Genomic DNA, 26,185 nt, shown 5'->3' on the forward strand with positions numbered 1-26,185 from the left:
TTGACATCTTAAAAGCAAGATGTCAAATGAATATTTTATTAAATTTTCTTTTCTTTTCTTTTTAATTAAAAAAGAATCAACACTAAAATGTAATAAAATAATAATTTAATTTGACATTTCGGGTGGAGTGTAAAGTTTTGTAAGATGTCAAATTGCCACATCAGCCATCAAATTTAAATTTGATGTTTGGTAGTTGACATCTCCCTTAAAGATGTTGTAAGAGTATCTCCAGCCAATGTGTCAAAAGTGCCACGTAGAAATTTAACAATTAAAAATAATAATTTAATTTGACATATTAGGCGGAGTGTAAAGCAGTGTAAGATGTCAAATTGTCACATCAGCTATCAAATTTAAATTTGATAATTGATATTTGACATCTATCTTGGAGATGCTCTAAGAAAATCATCAATTAAAAAAGTTAGTGTTTTACCATATTTTATTTATTTATTATAATGCTTGTTTTTCCAGATAACAGAAAATTAAATTGTAATTAAAAAAGCTTTGTTCAAGAAAAAGTCGGGACTTTTGTAGCAAAAAGAAATACTTAAAAATATTTATCTCTCGTTTGACCTTTTCCAAAAATCCCTAGAAACATAGGATTTGTAATTAAGTAGTGTTTTTTTTTTTTTTTTTTTTTTTTGGCAATTAGTAACTAACTAGTTTAAAACAAACAGAAAAAGAGAAACATTATAGAGAAATTAAAAACCGTAACGTCGCCGCTCTTGCAAGTACTGGGCACCAAATTTCTTCCCGTCATCTTTGTAAAGATAATCTTCCTGCGTCTGCTGCAGGTAGGGCTGCGAACTGGGATTCTCTTTCTCTGGGTTGCCCTCGCTGCTTTTCCTTGTATCTTTCCTTTGCTCATAAAAAATTAAAATTTTTTTTTAAAAAAACACTGTGCAGTCGACTGAAGTCCTCAAACCTGACGAAGTGTAGTGATGCTTTTGGCTTTATCTTAGGGTTCATTGTGCAAACTCGATCTCTCGCGTCGCTTGGATTTAGGTAAGAAATAACATCAAGATCCCTCCTGAGAAAACACCGGAAAGCTATTTACTTTTTTATTGCGCTAATTTTAAAGTCTCTGTTTTTAGTGTTTGTTTTTTGTTTCTCACTGATTTTGGGTTTTTGTTATTTTGTTCAGAGAAAGTGTAAAACTTTGGATCTTCGTTGTTTTTTTTTCTTCTTTTCCTGTATTTTCTCAGCCCAACTTTTGGTTCCCGAGAAAACCCGGGAATTTTTTTTTACTGTGCTGAATTTCAAGTGTTAAACTTTACTGCTTTGATTATGGTTTAATGATGGTGGGTTTTGTTATTTTGTTTAAAGAAAGTGTAGGAATCAGGATCGTCACTGGTTTTTCATTTTTCTGTATTTTCTGAGAAACCAAACGGGGGTTGTTCTGTTCCATCAACATTACAGAATTGTGGGTCACAATGCATGCTCTGATATTTGCATTATCGATATATGATTTTGTTTCTACGTGTTTTGAAGCAGAAGCTTGGTAGTGCAACGTCTCAGTTACTGACTTGGAAGTAGTGTGGGGAGAGGCGAAGAGGGTTTTTTGTGTGCTGATTGTTGGTAAATGGCGCCTTATAAGGGGATACGAGAGCTCAACAGTTTAAAGAAGGATTATGAGGGAGATTGTGAGGATGACAAGAGGTTGGCCAGGAGGAGGAAGAGAAAGTGCATTGCTGATAGGAATTTTGAGCCCAAATCCTGGTTCAGTGCCACGAAGAAAAGAAGAGACAGTAGTATCCAAGGGGAAGAAGAAATGGCGGATAAGGATTTTGAGAAATCATTGAATGGTTTAGATCTTTATGGTGATTGGGTTGATGATGATGTGGATCCTGACTATAAGAAGTTCTTGGAAAATCTGACGGAAGATGGAAGCTCCTATGTACTGGTGGTTGTTCGAGAGAATGAGAATTTAGAGCTGATAAAGTTTGAACAAGAAGATGGGGAACTAGATGAGACCATTTTAGATACCCCAGAAACTTTGAAAAAATCTCAGATGAAAAAGAAGACTGAAATAAAAAAAGCTTTGAGGGGTGGTATAAAGAGGGAACAAATTTATTGCTTTAACGATTCTGTTATTCCTTTGAATAAAGAAGAGTTTAAGAGCCCAAGATCTGTTAGGTATGCTATGAGTAAAAAAACAAGGGGAATTCAGGAAGATTCAGAGGGTCTGTCAAAGAAAAAGAGTTCAGGGGTGAAGAAGAATGTAAATGTGGAAGCTCCGGATCCTGTTTCTGATAGGACAAAAGGGCGTTCTAATAAAATCCATGGTTTAGAGGTTCCCACTACTCGAGAAACTTTAAAAAGTTATCATGTGAAGAAGAAGAATGTAAATAAGAAAGGTGCAGATGGTGGGACAAAGGGGCTTCCTGTTAAAACACCTCATTTGGCTGAGAGTGGACACAACCATGGAGCTGCGTCTGATCAAATAGACACGGACATGGACTATCAAGAGTTTCTAGATGGTCTAAGAAAATATGGTGGAAAAGTGGTGTATACACCTACAACTGGTGGACCAGTGGCAGTTGTACTTGAGGAGGATGTAGAGAGTAAAAATGAGTATTTTACCTCATTTACGGCAGTATGCATCTTCCCCCGTTTCATCTTTCATTTGTTTTTCTAGTTTATGCTATCACGTGCATACACACGCACACATATACACACGTGCATGCGTAGTTTTATTAATTTGTGGCTTCTGATTATTTTTTAATGGTTGTTTCTACTTTTAATTCTTTGAAAATAAAAAGGTGGACGTAGACAGTGGGTGGTGTGTTGAAACTTGTGATACAAGTCATGCCCAGTTTAGGAAGGGGCTTATGAAGGATCTTAAACGGCCTTATGACCAAGAAGAGTATAAAAGGCTTTTGAAAGAACTGACCCTACGAAGGCCAATAAATCACGACAGAAATCTGCGCAATGGAAGAACAAAATCCTACCCAGTTGCAGGGAAATTAGGAGCTTCATATCGAGAGCAGCACATAGGTTGGTTTTCTTTATAATGCATTTGTTTTCCCATGCTTGCAGCTGTCCCTTTTTGGGGGGGGGGGGGCGGTGTTGGGGTTTACATGTGGGGTATGCTGAATATGAAAATTTTTGTGGCTGCTGATTATTTAGGAGGTCTAGGATTTTTTATGCTCCACTGCGTATACATGTTAAATGAACTGAATTGGGCATTGAGTATATAATGTGGTCTGATCCCTTCCTTTAGATTCATATTTTATATTGTTTACATTTTAATACCAGAAGTACAAAGATTTAGATGCTTCACACGCTATTATGCATGTTTAGATTATATAGAACTCTGATTCTTGTTGATTGGGAAGTTCTCTAGTAGAATCCTCATGCCTCTCCTTGCAACCTTTTGAGGGATGAACTGGGGCCTTATTAGATTTGGTCTCCAGAGTTCGATTGGACCCATTATGGGTCTATCCTGCTACGTTTATCCCTTAACTATTTGTACTTATATTGCCTGGTTTAGGTTTAAATTTTAATGACTTAAAGTTCAGTAATATATTTATTTGCATATATTGTAAATTGATTGATGGTGTAAGGCCTTGTTGTCTCTGTAATCCCGTTGTCTTTGCGTACTGCCTTTTAGCTCATTTAATGAGGACTGCTATCTTAAGAGAGGTGTAGGGCATCTTTTTTGGAGTGGGAGTGTTTTCCAACATGACTTCTTTAATGACTAAAAATTATTATTATTCTTTTTTCATGTGCCATGGTTTCTTTGAAACTTATTGTTTCAGATGCTTCTGTGTACAACTTACCAGTTTTGCATTATTTCAATTTTATTGTATTTAACTTCTAATCAATTTGTTTTCTAATCTTGCAGTCCTGGCAAGAAAGATTGATGCTGCTGGTAGCGACCGCCCTAGAATTTTGAATCTTTTGCGTGGATTTTTCTACTGGCTGAAGGTTAGTTTGTTTTATATCTTGTTGCATGTGTGTGCTTGGTACAAGGGTATCTTGTCAGCTGAATTATTTATTGAGCAAACCATCCATTAGAAAAAGGTAGGAAAAGGATTTGTTGTAATGTGGCAGTTGCTACTTGACATTCAATCCAGTGATACACTGACTAAAATTTTGTTGGGGTTGATTGCAATTTTTGTTCAGTTTCCAATACCCATGTTGACATAAGAATTTTTTTTTCAAAGTACTGGGGGGGATTTTCATTTATGAACAAGGGAGGCAAAGCCCCAGAAAACAACCAACTAACCTACATCAGAACAAATCAAACGAGATCTAGCAAATCCTAACAAATCATCAGCTAACAGGGAACTAATCCAAACAGGAGCGTCCTCAAACACACAAGCCCCTAAATCCATATTGTAGCTCCAACTAGCCAGGCCATATGCAACACAGTTCTTCTCTCTGTGTTGAACATTACAATCACCAATCTGCATTTGATCACAGCAGCTACTAACCAAAGCAGCATTCATCACGCACATGGCGTATGCACAGATTGACATGCCTTTACATTGTTGTTTATACTTTGGTGCATGAATTTGCATGTGTTACTTTGCATCATGCACATTTTCTCTATCAGTTATGCCCAGTGACGACTATTGCATTCTCTTCTAGTTGCATCGATCTGTCTAATTGTTTTAAATTTTTGTTAGAATGTGGCGCAAGAAGGATGCTTCTGTCCTTGGAGTGACTCATCTTGTTTGAAGCTGTTGCCTCAAGCTGATAGAAAAAGGAAGTTTAGCCGCATGTAGGACTTCTTGCATTATCTTCAGATTGCGACGGAAGCGCAGTTGTACAGATTAGGCTACAGCTGGGTAAGGTGTTAGCATGAAAGTTGTCAGGGATTCAAAGTGGCACATTTTACAGCTGCATCATGCGATGCAAGTATGCTATGGTTTAGGAATTTTTGTGAATGATGCATACTTTTGTTCTCACAAATGGAGTACAATCTGCTAACTGTATATTAAAACCATATTTGACTCTCGAAGTCAGACGTATATTTTTCTTTTTCTCCATAAAAGTTAACCTTCAATGATTAAGAACAGATAGAAGGGAAGCCGTTTTCATACGACAGTCTAATATAAAATATACATTTTCTTTCTCCAGCCAGTGAGCTTGGATCTTATCATTGTACATCCTGAGGTTGGATATCATTGTTATTGAACATAATGCGAGGCTTGCCCATGCTGAAGTTGAGGACTCTTGCATCCATGTTGTATTTAATTTCTCCATCATATAGCAGCTTCCTTATGTAGTGCTCTATATCCGAACCAATCAGACGCAGAGTATATTCTGTCAATGGGGCACCCTGATTTTTACACCAAATAATATAAATGCCTCAACAAGGAAAAGAACCTTCAACGCTAGAAACAATTCAAGATTTAAGAGGAATATGGGTTTTGTGTGCAATTCAAGATTTAAGTCTTGCTTTTCAAGATGTAGATGGCAGTCATGGGGAAGGGGGTCATAATTTAAGTGATTAAAAATATTTACTCTTGCATCCGAGATTATAGGTTGAATTCGCTCCTCTCCTAACTTACTTTGTATAAAATAAAATAAAAAATAAAAAAAGTAGTCATGGGACTTAAATTTACCTCATAGTGATCTACAAGCTCTTGGAAGTAGGAGTAGACCTTATTGCAGGTCTCAGAAGTCCACACAAACTCCTTGGTGGGGTCCAGGATAATGGTGAGCTTATCCATCTGTGTCTGATCAAAAGCACAGGTTTCTGGGTCAATGTAAGCTGCATAGATCCTCACATGCCTCGTCACACTGCTAAGCCAATCCCCTCCATATTCTCTGCCCATGTTCTTGCTCTGCACATTCACTTGTTTTTCCACTGGCCTTGGTGTGGTTCCCTTTGGCTTTATTTTCTCCTTTTTCAACCCTTTCCCTTCCTGCACCTCCACCTCTTGTGGTTCTTGGACTTCTGGCTGCTGAGCTGCTGATATGGAAAACCCCCTTCTCTTTCCCACTTCTTTCCTCCCTCCTCCAACATAACCCAACATGGAAAACTTTGCCAAAGCCATAGAAGAGGAAGTTGCTGCCATGGCTGAATGCAGGGAGCTATAATTGCCCTGTGGCCCAAATTTCTCAATCTTTTATGTAGTTTTGTTTTTATGTAATGATGTTGCTTTTGGGTACCAAATTTTTGGGAAATACGGAAGGCCAATAGGCAATGATGATGTTCCGCGTATTTATGAGGATAAGATTGAGTTGCGTGGGGTAAAAATGAACAGGCAATTAGCAGCCATATCACATATTCACTTCCAGTTTTGTTTTATCGAAAATGAATTATTAACTAATTACGCAGAAGATCCACAATAATTCTCAGCTCCTTCAACATTCAGAAAAAAATTCAGGCTCAGGGGAAAACTCGCATTGAAAACAATCTCATTTTAACACTTGTAATTTTACAGTATACAATGTACAAGGAAATTTATAAAAAAAATCTCAATTTCTTAGTGAAGAAAAAAAAAAATCTATAACTAATACATCTGAAACTGATGAATTGGCTAAAATATCAGCTGGGCTATGGTGTACAAAGGATTCTCCCGGATCTGCCTCCTAATTTCTTCCAGTATTTACTCGAACCACATTTACAACAAACTAATTACTCCATGGCATATAGCTTGTGTGCCGTCCCTCTTCAGCTGCCACTGTTACAAGATGTTTGTCTTCGGACTCCTATCCAGTAAACGAACCGGTTTAATTAGCTCATCAAGATCATCTAATTCTAATTCAGAGGAATCACTGTCGCACGATGCAGCTTGCTCGTTTATTGGATCGTTGCTTTCTCCGGCCTCCTCATCACTAGCATCAATGCTAATGAAATCAGCAGCCCTTCCATCATCAAATATGTCATCACCATTTTGTGCACAGTGCTTTCCAGACACTGCTCTCGGCTCAGAAAAATTGATATCCTTGGATACAAAGTAACGGCCCCAAGCATTTTTTTGTTCTCTTGTTCGTTTCCTTTTCTTTCCCTTTGTTCGGTTTCTGGGGTGGTGAAGCTTGCATTTAGGACCTTGAGGACAGGTTCCAGTTGCTTCAAAAGACGGGCAGACATAGCTGTGCTTCTTCCGGCACTGTGAGGGAGATATATATATTCTATTTTACTTATTCCAACATTAGTGTATGTTTTTTGTTCAGAGAGAGAGAGAGAGAGAGAGAGGGTGAAAACCTAATATACGAGAAATGCACCTATTTTCCACATATCTATAATTTAACAAATTATACTCAACACATCCACCTATCCTATTACCAAAACATCCTTAATAAAAAGGATGATGTACCCATTGAACCATACGTCCAAATGAGTGTTCAAAAATTTATTTCCCACAAAATCAATATGCATGCTTGATGCGTCCACTACAGTTAACTTTCTACTCTCCTCTTCCATCAACCATTCCACTATCTTCCCATACACCCCAACCAGTTTTTCCTATGGCATGTCCAAATGAATGTGGGAAAGGAATGTTTGAAAATTCCTTTCCCACATAATCAATATGCATCCCCACATGCCACATGCACAAATTAAACTAACAGATTAGCCTTCGTACTAACAAGAGAAATGAGTCACAGATTCAAACCAATATAAAGATCAAAACAAACAAAAAGAAAGTTGTATATAATAAAACATTACCTCATTCCCGTCAGCACAATATCCCTTAAGAAATCCTTCACAAGTAGATGCCTTTGGATTCACATTTACATGTCTGTAAGGACAATTTTCATTGGAGCACAAACCTGCCAGGAAACCTGTTAGAATTTTTCATTTCCATTAATACCTTAAATAGCACAATGTTACCAGAATGCACCTTGCAAAAAGTAAGAACAGTCCTGCATTCTTTCTGGAATGACCTGCATGAAGATAAATATAAATAGAGAAAAAAAAGAAGGTAAAATATCGGAAAAGAAATATAAAGATCTGCTGTAGATCACGTGAAGTCCTATCACATGGTAAACCTTATGAGTCAACTTGCAGTTGGGATTGGAACACAACCCCTTCAGAAACTTTGTGCAGACTGCAATTTTAGAGGGATCATGAATATAGGGGCATTTTCCATCATCCTTGTTGCACTTCCCAAATCTCGTAAAAAACTGACAGTACTTCCGCTTTTTTGCCAACCGCAGTCTGGCAGTGTGCAAACTCCATCGAACTCTTTCACTAGCCAATATGCGAGTTCGTTTCTTCGGATTTCTGATAAGCTGATTACCATTGCCAATCCGCACATATCTGCCAAAATGGGAATGCATTTATATCTGACAACTTAAAAGCTTAAGAGGAGAGTAACTATAACTTGGAGGTTTCTACGTCAACACAATCAACTGGCATTCACATTTGCTCGTATTAATTGCAGCAATCTATGTACTCTATTTCAAAGCATAAACTAAAGCAACTTACTCATCATTGCCGATCACCAATCTCCTTGGAACATAAGATCTCTTGGCATCCTTTTCTGGATTGAGCACAGCAGAGCTTGATGATTCGTCATCTACACAGCATGAGTGAAGACTGTATGACAAATTTGCTGATAAGATATTATCAGAATAGAGTGTACATATCCCAAACTGAGAGAAAAAAGAAGGCTTTGAAAAAGAAAACACCTAAAAGGTCAATCAGCTTAGAAATATTTCTCCGGACTCTGGACATACAGCTAAATATAATTCAAACAAGAAAACAAAAAACAGAGTACAGTGTGTAGGCACATGCTGATAAACTATACATTTAACCTGCTAAATAATGTCAAAATCTTGTCGCAATAGAAATCAGCAGTTCCAAACTAGTCAGCAACCAGGGGCACATCATCAGCCCAAAGTTATACAAAGATATGAAGAAAGAAAAAAAGTCCCTCTCTTCCCACTTCCCAGTCACTTGGGAACTAGATGTGACTATCTACTCGCAAGGGGAAAAAAGGTTGAAACTTAAGAACATGTAGTGACCAGATCCAATGTCCAGAAAAAGAAAAAAGTAAACAAAGCTCCTTGTATATAGCACAAAAAGATGAGTAGGGCATGCAATATGCAGCTAAATTAAGTCCACCTGAAATTCTCTGAAGTGTTCGCCTTGAAGGATCCATTTTGTAACGGACAGAACCAATGCGGAATATACGTTTTCCTGCCATATCATGAGATACTTAATAATCAAGTAAACATCCTTTGAGAAACGACATATTGAAGGTGCACACCATATGCATTACAAAAAGCAAGAACTGCTCATGCATCTGAGACATCAGAATTATCACAAGGCTCACTACACTATGAACTGACTTACCCGATATATTATTTCTAAATTTAGACCCAGAACTAACGCAAGCAGCACCACTGTGTTCTCTTTTCTTCTTCTCTACTGCAGCAACAGCACGTGTAGCTTCCTAGACAATGTTAATACAAATAATTAATATGGAGAGGGAAAAAAGGGTTTCTGACTTGGCAACCATTACTTGACTTAAAAGAAAGGGGATAACTTTGAAGGGAAAAATAATAGCCTGCCTGTTCGTATATAGCAAAACTAACCTCATTAGCTTTCTTTGAGCGATTTTCAATGGATTTTGACCATTTTAAACTGGACCCACCAACACTTAATACTTTGTACATTCTAAGTGAAAATCCATGGGTTGACCTAGTGTATACAGTATCCCGCCTTCTTGACAGCAGCAGTTTTTTACTGAAAGAAGAGATTAATATTTGATCTGCTTAAGCAACATATCCAAATGTGATTAAAACTAAATGCAGCTTCAAAGCAAGAAAAAAATATATAGCATACCTGATTGTTGATGCGGAACTATATTTGAAGTTGGAAGCCTGACTTTGCATGGAAGTCCTCCAGTGTCTTGCTCTTTTCCAAGGAAACAGGTGAGGCAATACCTTCTGATGGTCAAATGAATCACCATCATTGTTCGATGACTGTGTACCACGTGGCGTCCACACCAAAGAGTGTTTTCCAGTTTTACTTGTCTTTGCAATAACTGAAAATAGAAACCCCACTTGATTTTATCATGCCAGAGGTAATATGATTATAAAACATGGAAGGGGTTACCATACGAGAATGTCAAATTTGTAAAATGATATCATCACTGAAATGTGAAGCATGAAAAGAACTTAAGTTGGAAAAGGTTGCAAAAAAAAGGAAGCTTAAATACATTTAACAAAGTTGGAAGAGGACAACATCAAGGAAAGAGAAAAACATTCAGATGCATAACAGTTGGCAGTAATCAATAAATGAAATTGATCAAAGCTACTTTTGCCCAGATCCAGAAAATGCATTTCAAAATATTGGTTGATGCCACCTATCAGTGTAAAAGAATATTATTGCAAGGAGAACACCTCATTGAAAAAGTTCTAATAGCATACCCTTTTGTGATCGCTTCTTGCCATATATTCTGCTGGGGACAATCTTAGAAACCTTTTGCACCTGTGAGTTTAAATTGTCATTGGACGTGATAACTGCCTGTTTAGCATGACCTTCTGAAGATGTCCTAATTAGCTGATTTTTGCGCCTCTTGTAGTAGCCGTCAAAGGATGAGTGTTGGATCTTATCAGTATTGTGGACGGGAAGGTCACAAGGACTGGAAGATGCAACCAACTGATTTAACTTGTGCTTTACATAGACAATATTCTTCGTATTTGAAGGCGCCGAATTTCCATCATGTAGTTCCGTCTGGTTTTCCAAACTGTTGAATGGACCACTATGATTTTCCTGAGTTTCAGAAGTTACCAGTGAGTCATTGACAACAATTTTTGCATCTTTAGTTTCCAAACAATTCATAGGATCTGACATATTTTCACCACTAAGAAGTGGCTCAGCCAATTGGGATGATGTACAAACCCCCAAAGAGATGGCATCACAAGTAGATAATTTGGCTCCATTGGGCAACGGGGGTCTGGGCCTATCAAAAGGAGCATTCATTTCTCCCGTTCTCATGAGACTTGGAGGGTTTTTAACATCAACCCTACTTTCAGATCCTGCATTCTTCTTCAACCCATCTATACCTAAAGAGTTCAACCGATAAACAGCTGAGCTAAACCCATGAGAGCTTTGAGGTAGAGCAGCAACTGGAACTGGTTTTCTAACAAGGCTGTTGCCTTTACGCACATAAGAATTACTCTGAAGTTTTCCATCTTTTTGTGGTAAATTCCTTTGGGGTGGAACAGTACTCGAGAAAGGCATACTTGCAGGAAGAGAAGATGCAGATGCATTACCATTTCGATGCCAAGTCCGAGGTTTTGCCATATGAGTTGACGAGCCAGTCTTCTTTGAGGTAGAAAACACAGAATATGAATGACCTGGAACAATCCTACGAGTAGCTTGACCCAACTGATTCTTCACCCGAGATTCAGCAGTTACGAGATTCAAACCATGAGCTGTCTTTTTGATATCCTGCAATGGCAAAGCTACTGTCTTCCCCATGACTGATTGACCACCTTCAGTTACAGGATGTGATGTTAAATTAGATTTGGTACACTCTGATAATGAATTTCGAGCAGATGCACTGCAACCAACTTCAACCACAGACTTCAAACCTAATTTCTGGTCATCCCCACAATCTTTTCCATCAGAAATTTTAATAACTGATGGACTACAAGTTCGCATCTGCACGCCAGGGACATCAGTTGAAGTTTCTGGAGAACCTGTATCTGATAGTGTATCAGGCACAGACTCCACCCCTTCATTAGAGTTAGTGGTGGATACTTCATTGTCATTGGCGCACAACAGCAGACGATTTGAAGCAAACGGCAATGAATCTTTCACAGAGACGTGATCTGATTCCATATCTGTGCAGGAAAATTTATAACCTAACTCTGGAGGCTCGACTTCTGAAGAAACTCTGCATAAAGCAGTCTCACCGTGTATAATAACTTGCTCGTCTGTTGCAACTATATCAAAATTTTCTTCACGATTGCTTTCTATGTCCATAATGTCAAGGTGATGATTATTTATGACCATAACTTGAGTACCTGCCTCTTTCTGCTCATTTCTCAATTGTGATGGACAAAGGAATAGTGTATCTGGAACTGACTCTTCATAAATTGAACAGGAGTCCACACCTTGGTGCTCAGACTTCATACCATCATTAGTAAAGGCATCCCTAGCTGCAGCTACAGCATCAGATAATACTCCTGCTAAATTATCCTTGAGAAATACAGTGCTTCCTTCTTGAGAAGGCATTAAATTAGCAGTAGCAAGGAGACGACCTGTGCTGGAAGCAGCAACTTCGTCTTCTTCTTGTGTTGGATTACCATTAGACTTCAAAGGTGCATCTGTAGATTCTGTATAAAATGTAGATTTATCTGCAGGTCCATCATTGGTTTGAGATGTAGTCAATACTAAATGAGAGGCAGATAACTTTCTCTTCTTTATATACTTCGGTGAAGTCTCATTGGGATCACAGTTAACATCACTTCTAGTTGATAACTTAGCCTCACAAAACCCATCTACTGAGCTTTTCCCATGAATAACACTTACCCCATCATTAACAGGTTGTGAGCCAATATCTAACTTTCCAACACCAAAAACAGAAACTTCTGCATGACTAGCATCCTTCAGGGATGAACTTACTGTTGTATCCACAGAATTTTTGTTGACGGAAACATTTATAGGCTCTGCACAAGTGTTGGAAGCCCTTGACGAGTCTAACCGAGTCCTAACTTTTCTCTTCTTTTTATTCTTATGAGTAACACTCTTACTATCTCCAACTGACTTTGTAATATCTGGAGATCTTTGTGTGGCACAAATTCCAAATGATCTAGAGGCACCATCTGCAGATGGTTGCTTACCAATAATATTCTCATCATAATTAGTACAAACTTTGTCAGAATCCCAGGTGGTACCTCTACCAGAATTGGAGCAAACAGCTAAGGTCTCCCCCGAACTTGACAAACCAACAGTCATGCTGCTTTCTGCTGAAGATATACCCTTTGGAAGTTCTTCCACAAAACCAATTTGAAGTGATGTGGGGAACTGATATTTACAAACTTTCTCATTGATGGCATCCACAGTGCCAATGTCGTGAACAATTATTTCCTGATGCAACACATTTCTCCCACTCTCAATATCCAAGGTGGTTTCTGTACCATGGCCTGAACCATTTGCATTCATAATGTCGTCATGCATCATAATTTTCTCTGAACTTAAAAAACCAGAATTGGCATTGCCTTCTACAGACAGCATGGCCTCTGATGATTCTTTTCGAATGACATTATCAAGCGATAAACTGTTACCACTGTGACAAATCTGTTTGCTGACATCTATAACACCATCAGTTTCAGGACAACTAGCTACCCTAAGTGAATCAGTTACATTGTTGCTAAAATTTGAAATCTTAAGCAAGCCCTGGACAGAAGTATCTACAGTCAGAGGACCCTGATCAATGTTAAATTCTTCATGATTCGAAGAACCCAATTTTGAAGTTGAGTTGCTCCCAGTACTCTTACTACAAGAGTTGGATTCAGTGCCATGCTCATCTGATAACATGTTCAGGGAAGAGCCATCTACTTTTTTATTTACAGGCAATGCATGCACATCGTTTGAACAAGGATCAGCAAAAGAAGAGGTTTCGTCCTTGTCAGCCCCAAAGGCTGCAGATGGTCTACAAATAAAGCTATCTGCTACCCCAGGTTCATCAATCTTATGTTTTGGCAGTGGTTGAGGATTTATGATCTTTTTCACTACTTTCTTTGCCACTTTTTTCTTCTTAGAAACCTTGTGAGAGGGCATTTGACTAGAACCAGCACTTTTACCATCTCTTTGTAAAACCTTGCTTTTTGAAGCCCTTTCCACTTCACTCTTTCCAAACGAATCATCAGTCACATTAGAACACGGCTGTGAATCGATATCACACCTACTCTCAACACCAGAAGTAGTCACTTCCTCTTCCAACAGTCGCGGGTCCTTGTCTGAATTGGATGTCATATCCTCAACAACTACAGACCTATCCAAATGTACAGCATCCTCACTGAGTTTAGTAAGTTGCGAATTTGAAAAATCCCTGTCAAACACTGAATCTCTCTTAAAATTCCTATTCCCAACAGTCTTCGCCACTAGGGAATTCGATTTAAATGATACATCAAGTTCCAAAGGGCTCCCACCTCTCTCTTCTTCATCCATCTCACGATCCGAATACTCATAATGTCCTTTCCCTCTGTGGGAACTAGAGCCAGAATTATCAAAATAAGCAGAGTAATGCTTGTGACTAGGTTTCGCCATTTGCAGCCGGAGCAAAGCACTCTTCTTCTGAATCTGCTTCCTCCTATTATTACTACTACCTCTTCCTGTTTCCGAACCATAATACTCCCGATTCCCTGAAACATTCCGACCTCCATTAGTCTCATCAACCTCGAACGGATCATATAACTCTCTACTAGCTTGTCTGTCATGATGAACCCATCTCTGAGTATTCTCATACACTTCATCCCTCCTACCACCACCACTCCTCATCAACTCATCATACCTGCCATCGTAACCTCCGGATTTCGAATCAAAATCCAAATTATTCGAATCCAAATTATTCGAATTTTGATTCGACACAAACCCCAATTCGCGATAAGCAATTTCAGAATTGGGTTCTACACGAGCTCGGCGACGATTATTATACTCATCGTCGCCCGCCCGCTGATCCCGGAGCAGTTGTTCATTGTACTCGCCTCTAAACCTAGCACTACCACTGCCCTCTGATTCAAGCCTAAACTGGGGTTTAAGCAATTCACGATCACGCTCAAAATCAAGATAAGCCCTCGAAGGGTCCCAAGAATCGGGATTCTTTTCGAGGTAGGGAAGATCAAATTGGGGCAATCGATGATGGCGATGGCGCTCGGCATCGAGAGTGACTCGGCTGGAGACACGGGGCGAGGAGACAGGGAAGTCGTGAAGAGAATGAAAGGTTCTAGAATGTTCGGATTCAAAGGGCAATTGGGGCTGGCTGGGGTTGTAGGGATGGGGCGGCGGTGGTGGAGGTGGAGGCAGGGGGTGATATGACGACGTTGGGGGTAGTGGTGGCGGTGGAGGCGGCGGTGGTTGGATTTGTGGTGGTGGTTGCTGGTGGTGGTGGTGGTTGTAGTGGTGGTTGTTGTGGTGGCGGTGAGGATAGTTTGGGAGATTCGGGGGGTCGGCTGGGTAGGGATTAGAAGTAGCGTACCTTGGGTGGTGGTGAAGGTACTGAGGCAGGTCCATGGAAGGCAGATCTTGGGTTCCTTCTTTGGCTTCTTCTTGGGTTTCTTGGCTCTGCTCTTCTTCTTCTTTGAATTTCTTGTGCGACTTTGCGTTTCTTTTGTTTGGGTTCAATCCAAATTGGATCGGCTTTTTTTCTTTTTGTTTTTGGGTGGGCAGTTTTTTCTCGCGTTCACACTTTGAAACCGATGTAAAGGTTTTTTTAAGTTTACGAAATAAGACGACATGTCGTTCTTATGTTTCAGTTTTCAAATGGTACGTACATGTTAGAGGTGTATAAATTTTTCGTTTTTTTTTTACCAAACCCATTCTTTGAATCTTGACTGACAAATCTTTTAAATATTTTCCAATTATAATTTGATTATCATTTATGTAAAATAAATGAGTCAATAATTTGACAAGATACGCGTTTAAGATACAAAAAATCCACTAATACCCAAATGATTTTCATCGTCTTTGACTTTGACAAATTGCAACCCACTCTTACGTAAAAAAATGTTTTACTACGGTCATCCCTAATGTAAACCATGTGGGGAGCAATAGCACAGGGTCTTTAATTTTTTTTATTTTTATACAAGTAATATTCTACTTTAATATAATCTAAACTACGAAAAGGAATATTCAAACTCATGTGCAGAGTAGGAAGCACATCCGCTCTAGCCAACTTAACTAAGCCCATATCTACTTAAATTCACTTATACATTACAAAATTCAAAACTTCCCATTATGCAATAAAGAAGGAAACGATAGTGAGTTTTGGTTATAAAATATTTTCTAGTATTTCAATGTCTGGCTAAATTAAAGAGAGCTTCATCTTAAAAACTCCTATAAAATAAGTTATTTTAGCTAGTAAATAGTGAGTGAGTTGGAATTGCTTTTTTTCTTTGTTTTTTTGGGTTATCTCTCTCCTTTTCATGGCTATTTACCTCGTTTGGTTCACGGAATGGATTTGAGGGGAAATCAATTCCCATGTCATTTCATAATGAATGGGAATGAAATATTCATTTCCTACGTTTGGTAATGTCGGGAAAGTAACTAGGAGATTTCACTTTTTTTCTTTTCCCATGTTTGTTTTGAGTAGGAATGGAAAACAAATTTATATATAATTTTCCAATTATACCCATATTAAATCAAATAAAAAAAGTATGCATTTAATGATACATTGTAATTCTAAATTGTTCATGGAGACAAAATAGTCATGAAAATTATGCATTGAATGTTGGCTCATTTTCCCAAACTTTCCCATGAAGAGGGAAAACAAAACCCAAGTTGAGAGGAGGGCTTCATTTTCCCCCCTACTTTCCCATGTGTCAGGCAACTATTTCTCATGCATGTACTTACCAAACATGAGAAAGCAATTGAATTCTCATTCCCAAGCCTCCATTCCCATAAATCAAACGGGAATTGTTTTCCCTTCAATGAAGTTTCCTTTTCGACCCAACAACAAAAAATAAAAATAAAAGTACTCTTGCGATGCTAGTGAAATTTATGAGTACTGTAGTGGAAATGACCAAAATGGGTCTGAAGTGTCGGTGAGAGGTTAATGGATGGGAAGAAGACTGGTTGACTTGCCATGAATTCTGACCAAAAACTTGGTCCATAGAAATGGTGGTTCTGTTGGTAGGTTGTGAGGTGTAGGGGAGACCCTCATGACTTTAGTGGCATAAAGGGCTTTTCACCATGTGAGGATGCTGATGGATATAGTGTGGTCCAGTGGAAAGCAATCTGACAACAAAGTAATTTTGAAGGAGAAAGCAAATTTACCGAGTTGGAGGGAGGATAATGACTTGCATTTGTATATCCCATTTCTTATTTCACATTTATGAGCACTGTATTTTTAGAATCGAAATAAGATATTCGAATTTGAGACATCTTCTAGGTTTTCCAGGCCACATGTACACAAACGTAAGCAGAATCACTCATATTTCAGGCTTGTGCTCACTCTCAGCAAAATGAAAAACCACCCAGAATTACATCTTTCAACATTACAACAGTGTCCAACTCTTGTGGTCTAATTGAGACCAAGAAGTAAACTGACACTCTTAAGACAAACGAAAAAAGAAAACCAAAAAACATGTAAAAGGAAAACCAGCCCAATAAACAAGGACTAGTTTTATGACTGTTAGGGAAGGAGGAGGGCACACACAGAAACAACCTCTCATCCTAAACCCATCTATAAGCCAACCACTTGGAGAAGATGTGAAAACCATTGTTTTTAGTTTTCCTTTTCTTTTTCTTTTTCTTGAGGGGGATTAATATACAAATGAATCACGCAAATGGGAAGTGAAATTACTAGAGCATTGTGCCAGTAAAATTGTTGATTAGTCAAAGCTTGATGAGCGGCTCCACCGGCCTTTCAGGTAGTCCTCTAAAGAGACACTTTGCTCAATGCTGCTCATGGAGAGTGAGTCATCCTCCACATCTAGCAGTGCAAGGTTAAGGTGAGACTGCAGATTCGAACGTGGACATGCTTCGTCCTCGAGCACATCGGATTCCTCCAGAGCATGAACTTGTAGCCTTGCCCACTTAATCGCATCTGCATCACCTTGAAGGAGCTTCACAATCTGTGCTCAGAAAGAACGGATATAATTTTGTTAAAGTTTATTCAGATATATTAGTTGCATGCTATGAAGCCATCACATCCAACTTACAAAGCTCATTTGGGGCCTAGCTCGTGGGGCATGTCTTATACAAAGAGTGGCTGCTAAAACCATTCTCTCTATCTGGTCCTGGTTGTAGTCATTGCTTAAGCACGGATCTAATAGTTGAGACACCTTCCCACCGCTTAGAATTGGCTTGGCCTGGACAATACATTTCAATAATTCAACTTTCTATCAGAAGACAACGTCAAGAGGTACAAAGAGTACTGCTAAACCTTATTGGAAAAGCGGGACATACCCACATGACCAGGCTCTCATGGCCTTTTGGATAGTCACTGCTTATAGGCTTTCTTCCAGAAAGAAGCTCAAGGAGTACGACACCGAATGCATATACGTCAATCTTGTCGTTTACTTTGCCATACATAAAGTATTCAGGAGCCAAGTAGCTGCATTAAAATGCAATAATGTTATTAACTAATCAGCATGCCATAATTTACATTGTTTTCCTAAGCAGTATTTACAATTTGAAATTTTATTCATCTTTGTAGAAAAACAGAAGTCTACAGATAGAAGATGAAAGCCAAAAAGCTGTGAGATGAAGTTACAAACCCAAAGGTGCCTGCAACATCAGTGCATGTTATATGTGAAGAGGAGGTTGATGCCCATTTTGCCAGTCCAAAATCAGAGAGCTGAAAAAACCATGTAGAAATAGTATAAATCACTGACCATTTGAAGAAGAAAAAAAATGCAAATTTGAAAGCAACAAAATGATCAGGTACCTGTGGCTCAAAATCATCAGATAGTAGAATATTGGATGACTTGACATCCCTGTGGATTACAGGTTGAGCACTGCTGGTGTGCAGATAATCCAAGGCCTCAGCTACACCAACAGCAACCTTATATCTCTCATTCCAACCAAACGTAAGCGGATCCTTCTTACTTCCTAATACGATAAAAATCGAAAAAGTTGTAAAATAAAGTAGAATTTGAACAGAAACACAAATCTCTTCAAGGAATGTCAAAAGCCAGAGACATATATAGTATGTACCATGGAGATTCTCTTCAAGGCTTCCTCTTGATAAGAAATCATAAACCAAGAGAAGATTGTTATCCTCAAAACAGAACCCCAAAAGGGAAATAATGTTATTGTGGTTTAAGGTAGTAATAATCTCTATTTCCAAAACAAACTCCTTCAATACATCTTCAGATGGTTTTAAGATTTTCACAGCAAGCTCTTTGCCGTCAGGAAGGCAGCCTCTATAAACTTGACTGCTACCGCCTCTCCCAATGAAGTTTTCTGGGATTACAAAAAGAAAGAAAAAAAGTTTTCTTGAATAAACCACATAAATACAAATGGGAAAATGAGCAGGATATTTGGCATATGAACTGTGTGGACAACATACCAGCCAAGAAATATGATGTTGCTGACTGAAGTTCCTTGTAGGTGAACAATCTGCAAGTAGCCGAGTACTTCTCATGCAAACCCTCCAATTCTTTAGGCAGGCCTTTTGAACTGTGGTCTGGTGAAGGTGGGGCAGTCACTGCCTCACTACCCACCGCAACAATTGCACCACTTTCTCCATTCAAACAAAAAGGTTGATCTTCACCTGGATCACAACTACTTCTTCTATCATCAAAATTGGAGGTGGCTGAAGGCTGCCTACTGGGCAACTGCATTGCCCACTGAACTACTGAGATCTTCCGCACCAGAGACCTCTCTGAAATTTGCTGGTCTGGTAATACAGCCCGTCGAAGCAGTGGCCAACCAGGTCTCGCTTCAGGTAATTCTCTGATCAACATAGAAATAGAACTTGCTGCTGCTTCCTCTTCTTTCTGTACTGGCACTATAGCCATAGATCTATCTTCACCATCATCCGCAGAAGACTCCACTGCAGACTGGTGACAAGAATTATCCACAGAGGGCCGTGAACATATTGAGCATTTCTGTTTTGCAACAGTCTCAGAAGATTCCAAAAAGAGTTTAGCAAATCCCTGCTCCAATTTTTGACAATCGACCGGACCATATGTGTCCTTCAAGGCCACACTGTCACTGCCTTCATTTAGTACTTTGGAAGACTTATGCAGTGATCGGTGAAATGCAGTGAGCAAACCATTTCGGCGACGGTCTTCACTTCCTGAAAACAAGCACTCAACTTAGAACCCCATCCACTATAGCTATAAACAAATTAAACAATAAAAACCATAGAAAGCACCCCAAAATTAGAAGAAGAAAAAAAATCTAAATACCTTGGGGGTCACAATAAGTTGTTTGAGAGCCCTCTCTGTTAAACACAACTTTCCCATTATTTACAGCAAGAACCCCACAATCCTTGGACAGTTTCTTAGCACAGTACTCGGCAACGGTGGTCGATGACCGGATTTTATGGTGGTTCTGAGCAGTCCCCACTATAACCTTACTTGCAGTATAAGAATTTGCTTCCCTGACTAAAAATTTTTTGACTGATGCTCCTCTGCAGATTTTAAGCTTGAGATCCACCTGTAAATGTTCAACCAAAATCCCAACTTTTTAACTTTCTGTTAGGCCACTGAAAAAATGATGAAACTCTCCAATGCACTGAGACTGACGCAAAACTTGGCTTAATTGTTTTGAAACTTTGAACTTCTCAAGTAGTGGAAAACATAAAAGAAAATATGATTCGTGCTTTCACTCTTTCTTTTTCTAAGCAAACAACCAGAGGATATAACAAAATATACAAAAGGACAACAAAATCCCAACGAATAAAAGAACAAAAATTTGCGAGAAATGAACCTGTTTCAAGTTGCAGAAACCTTCATAGACGGCAAGAACAGAGTCGAACGCTTTGACGAGAGAAAGAAGCGACGACTTCCCATCTTGATCCACAATTTCTACACATACCCAATTCATCAAAACCAGTTAGTTTTAAAAAAAACAAAGAAAAGCAAAAATCTTTCACTTAAATTTCACTCACCATTTTTCCCAAGAACATGCAGAGCAATCACACGGTCGCCAGGCTGAGCCACTTTGACCAGAGCCCAAGTAAGCAGCTCTCTGCTCTTGGCGTCCAGCTTCACTCCGACCACAACCGAACGGCCTCCAGAGCTCTCCATCTCTGCTTGTTCACCATAATTCTCTTGTACCATTTTCAAGTGCTACAATGCGTCAGAGTCCAAGCGATGTCGTTTTGGTATCTGGGTCAGTTTCCGGCAGCTCTGTGTTTCCGTTGCCGGTGCTGTGAATTCATGTCAAGAGGCTTAAAAAGAGGCTTAGAGAGAGAGAATGAGAGATGGGTTGGTTTGGCTTAGCTTGGCTTTAACCGTCGTTGGTTTGGTTTTCAATTTCAGGTGCTCGCAAATGGCAGTCATACCAGTAGAAGAAAAGGAAAGCGTAGCAATTTAAGGCTACAGGGCGGTCCTACTTTTACCTCTAATTCAACTCACGTTTAGTTTACTCTGATCGAGCTGCTTCAACCGCGAGTTATTATTATTGGTTAATAGCTTTCTGTGCAAGTGATTAAGGTTTTGTTTATGGCGATTGGATATCTGGGCTGGCCCACCTGCAACGCACATGGACTTAGACGGGAATGGAATGGGCTTAAAAAACAAATGACGTGGTATTATGTGATTTATTTATAATTGGACTCAATTCATTTTTTTGTTATTTTGAACAAGTAAGTTTCTCTCATTTTAAATTGATTTTGACAAATTTTTTTTCATGTTATTCAAGAATATCAACAAGATTTCGTTTTCAAAAAAGTCATGAATGGAAATTATTTCTTTTCTTCTTTCTTATTACTTGTAATGTAAATACACGTGTCATTGAAGTTTAAACACGATAACTATAACAAGAAACCCACATTCATAGTTGGAAATGCAAAACCTGTTTTTCTTTTCCTAAACATGCAAAAACTCTACTTAATGGGTTTTGAACACTCGTGAAAGATGTCATGTCATTCCTAAATTTTAGATAAACCTTACACTTACGTGAAAGAAAAAGGAATAATTAGGTCTAGTCTCTGGATGTGATATAAATTGGGTGAACATGGGGAGGTAAATGAGAACGACATGGGTCTTAATAAATGGGTAGAGCATGGGCATATGGGATGGATTGACTTTTTATTCGACAGTGAATGTGATAGCATTGGAGGTGCTTATACTATTGTTATTCACTTTTCTATATTCCTAGCTTTTGGATTGATTTGTATGACCGACGAATCTATCAACTTCTTTTTTAAATTTTTTTGGCCAAATATATATGACTTTATATCAACTAGCCAATCCAATTTAATTAGAAGAGAGTAACTAGTTAGGAGTTTATAAAAATTATATAAACTTGTGAATAAGAGATTTACGGCTGAAGTGATTAGAAGAAGTGTTGTTTATCCCAGCACTTGAAGTATTGTATTCAATTCTCGTCTCTCAATCTTACTTGTATAGTTTTGAAAAAAAATACACACGTATAAACTTGTGATAAAAAAAGTTGACTACACGCGTACTTTATAAATTGATATACCTACGTATGCTAAATTGATGTATAAGGTATGAAATATATATATAACATGTTATACTGACCATTAGCCAAAAGAAATGGACCATCACGAAAAAGATGACGCTAATGATTTAGTCAAGAAAGCATCTTAGTCTCTACTTTATGCTGGTCTCTTTTTCTAATAGGATTTTGGTTGTTTAATGCCGTGTAATTGCTGAAAGTGAGGCCATAAAGTAGAGTGACAAAGGTTTAACACTGTTTTTTTTCCTTCATCAATATATAGCGAGTGAAATCATGAATGGAGGGATTCTTAGAGTATTGTGGTTGCAATTTTATATTTGTATGTTTTTAAAATTTTAGAAAAAATCAAGGGGTGACATTATTTTTCAGTTCCTATTGCCGAAATTTTTTAAAATACAATAAAAACGCATTATCTTCCTAGGTTATGAGTAAAAAGAGAAGGATGATCACTGAGTGAGTAACCTATATACTGCTCGGTTAACAATAATGAATTTTTTTATTTAGGACATTTCTTATTAAGAGGAGTGATAATATATAAATTAAATTCACACACACTATACAAATGTTATGACTCGAACTCGTGATCTTTCCCTGGAAATTTTTTTACTCAAAACCACTACACTAATAGATCATTTCTTAATAATTATATTTTTATCATCAACAACAAATATCATATCAAACAAAATGAAATGATACATAGGGACGGAGGTCACTACATGATAAATTCAATTCTCATTTAATATGAGGGACGAACCTTCTATAGGCCGGAGTTATATACCTCCAGTACTTGTCTTTATGATTGCCATAATTTGACGACGACCAATTATAATCCCTGATTAAGAATTTTACTCAATCATGAAAAACAGTCAAAATACCTCATTTTATCACAATGAATTCTTTTTAGTTCAAATTTTGTTAAACCGAATAAATTTTTATATGATATTATTAATTCACATGTTATAATACAATAAATCATATAAATAAATTGATAGCACAACGTCACGGTATTACAATCGTTGTTCCGAGTACAACTTTTACTATTAAACTAACAAGCATGAGTTATGATAATTTCCCATTCATGCTTCTAGACAAACCATATATTCTTCCCCTCCTACTCAATCTTCCCTTTTTCACGTAACATCAATTATTTTAAATCCTTATTTCGTTGAATACATATCAAAATATCTAGGGTTAGGTAAAAACAGTTCCACTTTTCAATTAAATTACGGTCGGTGGCAGAAAATAACTATGCCCGTGTGACAGCCTAAGAAAACAACTTTTTTACGGTGCCACGCTGCGGTCCTCCTATTCAATGCGTGTATATAACTATTATCACGTGACATCCAATCAGACCTCAGACACGTGGGCAGCGGCGCTTAATTTTTATCGGTAAAGCCAACGGCGCTGTCCAAACACGTGGCCCAGAGGGCTCTCCGCCACGTGCCTCCTAATTTCCACCAGTATAATAATGTTATTTAAAATAAATAAATAGAATTAGGTGAAGCAAGAAAGTGAAGTCACACTGTGTAACGGTACTAGTGGAGGACGAAAGGGACTATTCTGAAAGATAATACGTCCAAAAATTATGGAACAACAAGAACAACTGGGTGGGTTTATTTTTTAAATTTTATTTTAATTAGGTCCAATTGTGACCAGGATTAAAATTATGGGTCCTAACATAATTCAAAGGGGTCCATAGGCAGCTTCCTCATGTTTAGTCTTTAGTGCTGGAATTATGCCTATTTTTGTGCTCCACTGTTTGGAGAGGATATTGTTAATAGTTGTAGCCAATGTGTGCTTTAGGAGCAACAAGAAATTATTTTTTTAAGGCCAGCTCCTTCTGTCGGTGGATTAATGTTAGAGTTGTTTCACGTGATGAAAATGACAAGCAATAACCCAAGTGATCATATTTTTTTTCTTTTATGATCAAGTGATCATAAAAGAATTGATTCAATATCACCGGTGGCGGAGTTTGGATTCTTAGTATGAAGGGGTCAAAATTTCAAAATCACTTCTACTAGGTTTTTCATTTTCAATTAGAAGGGCCATTACTAATCTAATTACAATAATTGTATTGCTATGTCATATATTTTATAATATATTACAAGAGATTAATAATTAAGTGGTTTTTTACCACCACTATGCATTATTAAGTATATTGATATTTTATCAAAAAGGAGACGGATTCGCTACACTGATAACGTTTACTTATACTTAAATGTGTTTTAATAAAATTAGATATAACAAGACTACAATTGCATGAAATGACTCTTAACATATTAGAGATAACAAGTCTTTTCACCAAGAGCAGGACTCTATGAGACGAGACCGAACTTTTCGCAATAGGTACAATAATTGGACCCAACTTCGTAAGAAAAAAAAACTATGGACGCATGGAGATAATATATAATATTTTAAGCTAAATAGTTCTAGTGGATGTGCGGATCATTGGTCCTACACCAATCACATCTCCGACGCATATATATATATATATATATATATTTGCGGGCCTGATGACAGGGCAAATTCTGGCTACCCCGATTTCCATCATGGCATCTAGCTAGTTGGGTACACAAAGCATGTATATTTCTAATCACTAGGATACGTTAAGATATGCATATGGTTTAATGGTGGGGTTTACTTGTATTGTACCCGTGGCCCATGGGTGACAAAAGTACATATTAGTCTATGGGAATGAGATACAATGTATGAGATGCGATATGTTTTCTTTTTAATTAAGTATATTTTCATCACGTTATGTTATTAATTCATAGTCATAAATTATGTAAAGGAGTCAACTCAAGGGATTAATCATGACGTGAGCTCATTCAATAACACAAAATCTTAGTTAGTTTAGTTTATTATACATTGAATTCAAAAACTTTTATACACCAAATTTTCATAATCTGAACATGAATTCGTAGCAGGTGCAATAGATTTTTCCTAGTCTAAGTAACCAAAGGAAGAAAAATGCCAGCAACCAACCCTATAAACAACCACTTCTAGACTCATAGGGTCAAACTTTTTACTTTGTCACTAAAAATTCTTCACACCTCCTACCCACCCACCCCTTGTTATGGGTAACTATCTCAAGGGAGTCAAAGCTGGAAAAATGGGCATAAGGAGCTAAAGGAAACTAATTGGCCAAGAGGGGTAGGGTCAACTGATTAGGCCTTAATTGGGTTTGCCTGTAGCAGACTACTTGGTTAATACGTTACAAATTTAGAGTGTAAATCGATACAGAACTATTGTGTGACACTAAAGAATTACTTGACTTAGAAATCTCAATTTATTCTAAACTTATTCGTTTTCCAAAACCAGATGCAATGATGCTCTAAACCCTATAGCCCCTACCATGATACAATGTATGAGATGCGATATGTTTTCTTTTTAAATATATTTTTTTAATTAAGTATATTTTCATCACGTTATGTTATCAATTCATAGTCAGAAATTAGGTGAAGGAGTCAACTCAAGGGATTAATCATATCGTGAGTTCATTCAATAACACAAAATCTTAATTAGTTTAGTTTATTATACATTGAATTCAAAAACTTTTATACACCAAATTTTCATAATTTGAACATGAATTCATAACAGGTGCAATATATTTTTGAGATATTTAGTGATATATCCATTCTTAGCACTAATGTTATAAATAAACCATACACCATTGAATTTCTATAATAAAAAAATCCAAAAATAATAGCTGGCCTTATTGAATTTAATATTGAATATTAAATTACTTTGATGTCCTATTGAGTGTTTTTGGTATTTTTATGAGATTTTGGGGTTGGGCTTGTTTTAAGAAATTGATGGCAGTTTTGTAATTTATAAGAAGTTAAAAGTCTCTTTGTTATGTTGTAAATAGGCTTTGGTGTGTTTCTAAAGTCCATTTTATATGAGGTATTTTTATAATTTGGACTCCTATATTTGGTATAATAGAAT

The 26,185-nt window shown here is 37.7% G+C and overlaps 4 protein-coding genes across 8 annotated transcripts; 1 reads left to right on the forward strand and 3 right to left on the reverse strand.

Annotated features, from left to right (window-relative positions):
- On the forward strand, nt 700-5,044 carry LOC18788548. 2 transcript variants are annotated; one of them, XM_020554692.1, is made up of 6 exons: nt 700-791; nt 904-1,002; nt 1,492-2,593; nt 2,760-2,994; nt 3,845-3,927; nt 4,632-5,044. In XM_020554692.1, the coding sequence occupies exons 3-6, from the start codon at nt 1,580-1,582 to the stop codon at nt 4,728-4,730; spliced, it is 1,431 nt and encodes a 476-aa protein (XP_020410281.1). In that variant the 5' UTR covers nt 700-791; nt 904-1,002; nt 1,492-1,579; the 3' UTR covers nt 4,731-5,044. The 2 variants fall into 2 exon arrangements, with proteins under 2 accessions (XP_020410281.1, XP_020410282.1); XM_020554693.1 differs by having other exon boundaries at nt 704-791; nt 960-1,002.
- Nucleotides 4,954-6,195, reverse strand: LOC18789164 (NAD(P)H-quinone oxidoreductase subunit M, chloroplastic). The gene is made up of 2 exons (XM_007225753.2): nt 5,574-6,195; nt 4,954-5,287 (listed from the first exon to the last, which is right to left on the reverse strand). Exons 1-2 carry the CDS (start codon nt 6,027-6,029, stop codon nt 5,105-5,107), a joined length of 639 nt encoding a protein of 212 aa, XP_007225815.1. The 5' UTR covers nt 6,030-6,195; the 3' UTR covers nt 4,954-5,104.
- LOC18792185 (uncharacterized protein At1g21580) lies at nt 6,344-15,576 on the reverse strand. Of its 4 annotated transcripts, none has more exons than XM_007221864.2 (10): nt 10,336-15,565; nt 9,749-9,950; nt 9,499-9,649; nt 9,257-9,356; nt 9,026-9,100; nt 8,387-8,477; nt 7,948-8,218; nt 7,800-7,842; nt 7,625-7,728; nt 6,344-7,067 (listed from the first exon to the last, which is right to left on the reverse strand). In XM_007221864.2, exons 1-10 carry the CDS (start codon nt 15,149-15,151, stop codon nt 6,642-6,644), a joined length of 6,279 nt encoding a protein of 2,092 aa, XP_007221926.1. In that variant the 5' UTR covers nt 15,152-15,565; the 3' UTR covers nt 6,344-6,641. The 4 variants fall into 4 exon arrangements, with proteins under 4 accessions (XP_007221926.1, XP_020410278.1, XP_020410277.1 ...); XM_020554689.1 differs by having other exon boundaries at nt 8,387-8,513; XM_020554688.1 differs by having other exon boundaries at nt 7,800-8,218.
- Nucleotides 17,045-21,227, reverse strand: LOC18788452 (probable receptor-like serine/threonine-protein kinase At5g57670). The gene is made up of 10 exons (XM_007225175.2): nt 20,700-21,227; nt 20,519-20,616; nt 19,996-20,245; nt 19,152-19,883; nt 18,797-19,045; nt 18,528-18,691; nt 18,358-18,437; nt 18,047-18,194; nt 17,800-17,949; nt 17,045-17,712 (listed from the first exon to the last, which is right to left on the reverse strand). The coding sequence occupies exons 1-10, from the start codon at nt 20,869-20,871 to the stop codon at nt 17,470-17,472; spliced, it is 2,286 nt and encodes a 761-aa protein (XP_007225237.1). The 5' UTR covers nt 20,872-21,227; the 3' UTR covers nt 17,045-17,469.

The sequence above is a fragment of the Prunus persica genome, chromosome G1 (genome assembly GCF_000346465.2).
Source record: "Prunus persica cultivar Lovell chromosome G1, Prunus_persica_NCBIv2, whole genome shotgun sequence".
Taxonomy (NCBI): Eukaryota; Viridiplantae; Streptophyta; class Magnoliopsida; order Rosales; family Rosaceae; genus Prunus; species Prunus persica.

Excerpts from the sequence above, each read along its gene's own strand:
- LOC18788548 (XM_020554692.1), top strand. The coding sequence starts at position 1,580 with ATGGCGCCTTATAAGGGGATACGAGAGCTCAACAGTTTAAAGAAGGAT. Across the intron at positions 2,594-2,759 it reads ATTTTACCTCATTTACGGCA|GTGGACGTAGACAGTGGGTG; the intron begins GTATGCATCTTC and ends GAAAATAAAAAG. Across the intron at positions 2,995-3,844 it reads ATATCGAGAGCAGCACATAG|TCCTGGCAAGAAAGATTGAT; the intron begins GTTGGTTTTCTT and ends CTAATCTTGCAG.
- LOC18789164 (XM_007225753.2), bottom strand. The coding sequence starts at position 6,029 with ATGGCAGCAACTTCCTCTTCTATGGCTTTGGCAAAGTTTTCCATGTTG. Across the intron at positions 5,288-5,573 it reads AGCTTGTAGATCACTATGAG|GGTGCCCCATTGACAGAATA; the intron begins GTAAATTTAAGT and ends TGTAAAAATCAG.
- LOC18792185 (XM_020554688.1), bottom strand. The coding sequence starts at position 15,151 with ATGGACCTGCCTCAGTACCTTCACCACCACCCAAGGTACGCTACTTCT. Across the intron at positions 9,101-9,256 it reads ATTTAGAAATAATATATCGG|GAAAACGTATATTCCGCATT; the intron begins GTAAGTCAGTTC and ends ATGATATGGCAG. Across the intron at positions 7,068-7,624 it reads ATTGTGCTGACGGGAATGAG|TGCCGGAAGAAGCACAGCTA; the intron begins GTAATGTTTTAT and ends TCTCCCTCACAG.
- LOC18788452 (XM_007225175.2), bottom strand. The coding sequence starts at position 20,871 with ATGGTACAAGAGAATTATGGTGAACAAGCAGAGATGGAGAGCTCTGGA. Across the intron at positions 19,046-19,151 it reads AACATCATATTTCTTGGCTG|AAAACTTCATTGGGAGAGGC; the intron begins GTATGTTGTCCA and ends TTGTAATCCCAG. Across the intron at positions 18,195-18,357 it reads GATGTTGCAGGCACCTTTGG|CTACTTGGCTCCTGAATACT; the intron begins GTTTGTAACTTC and ends ATTTTAATGCAG.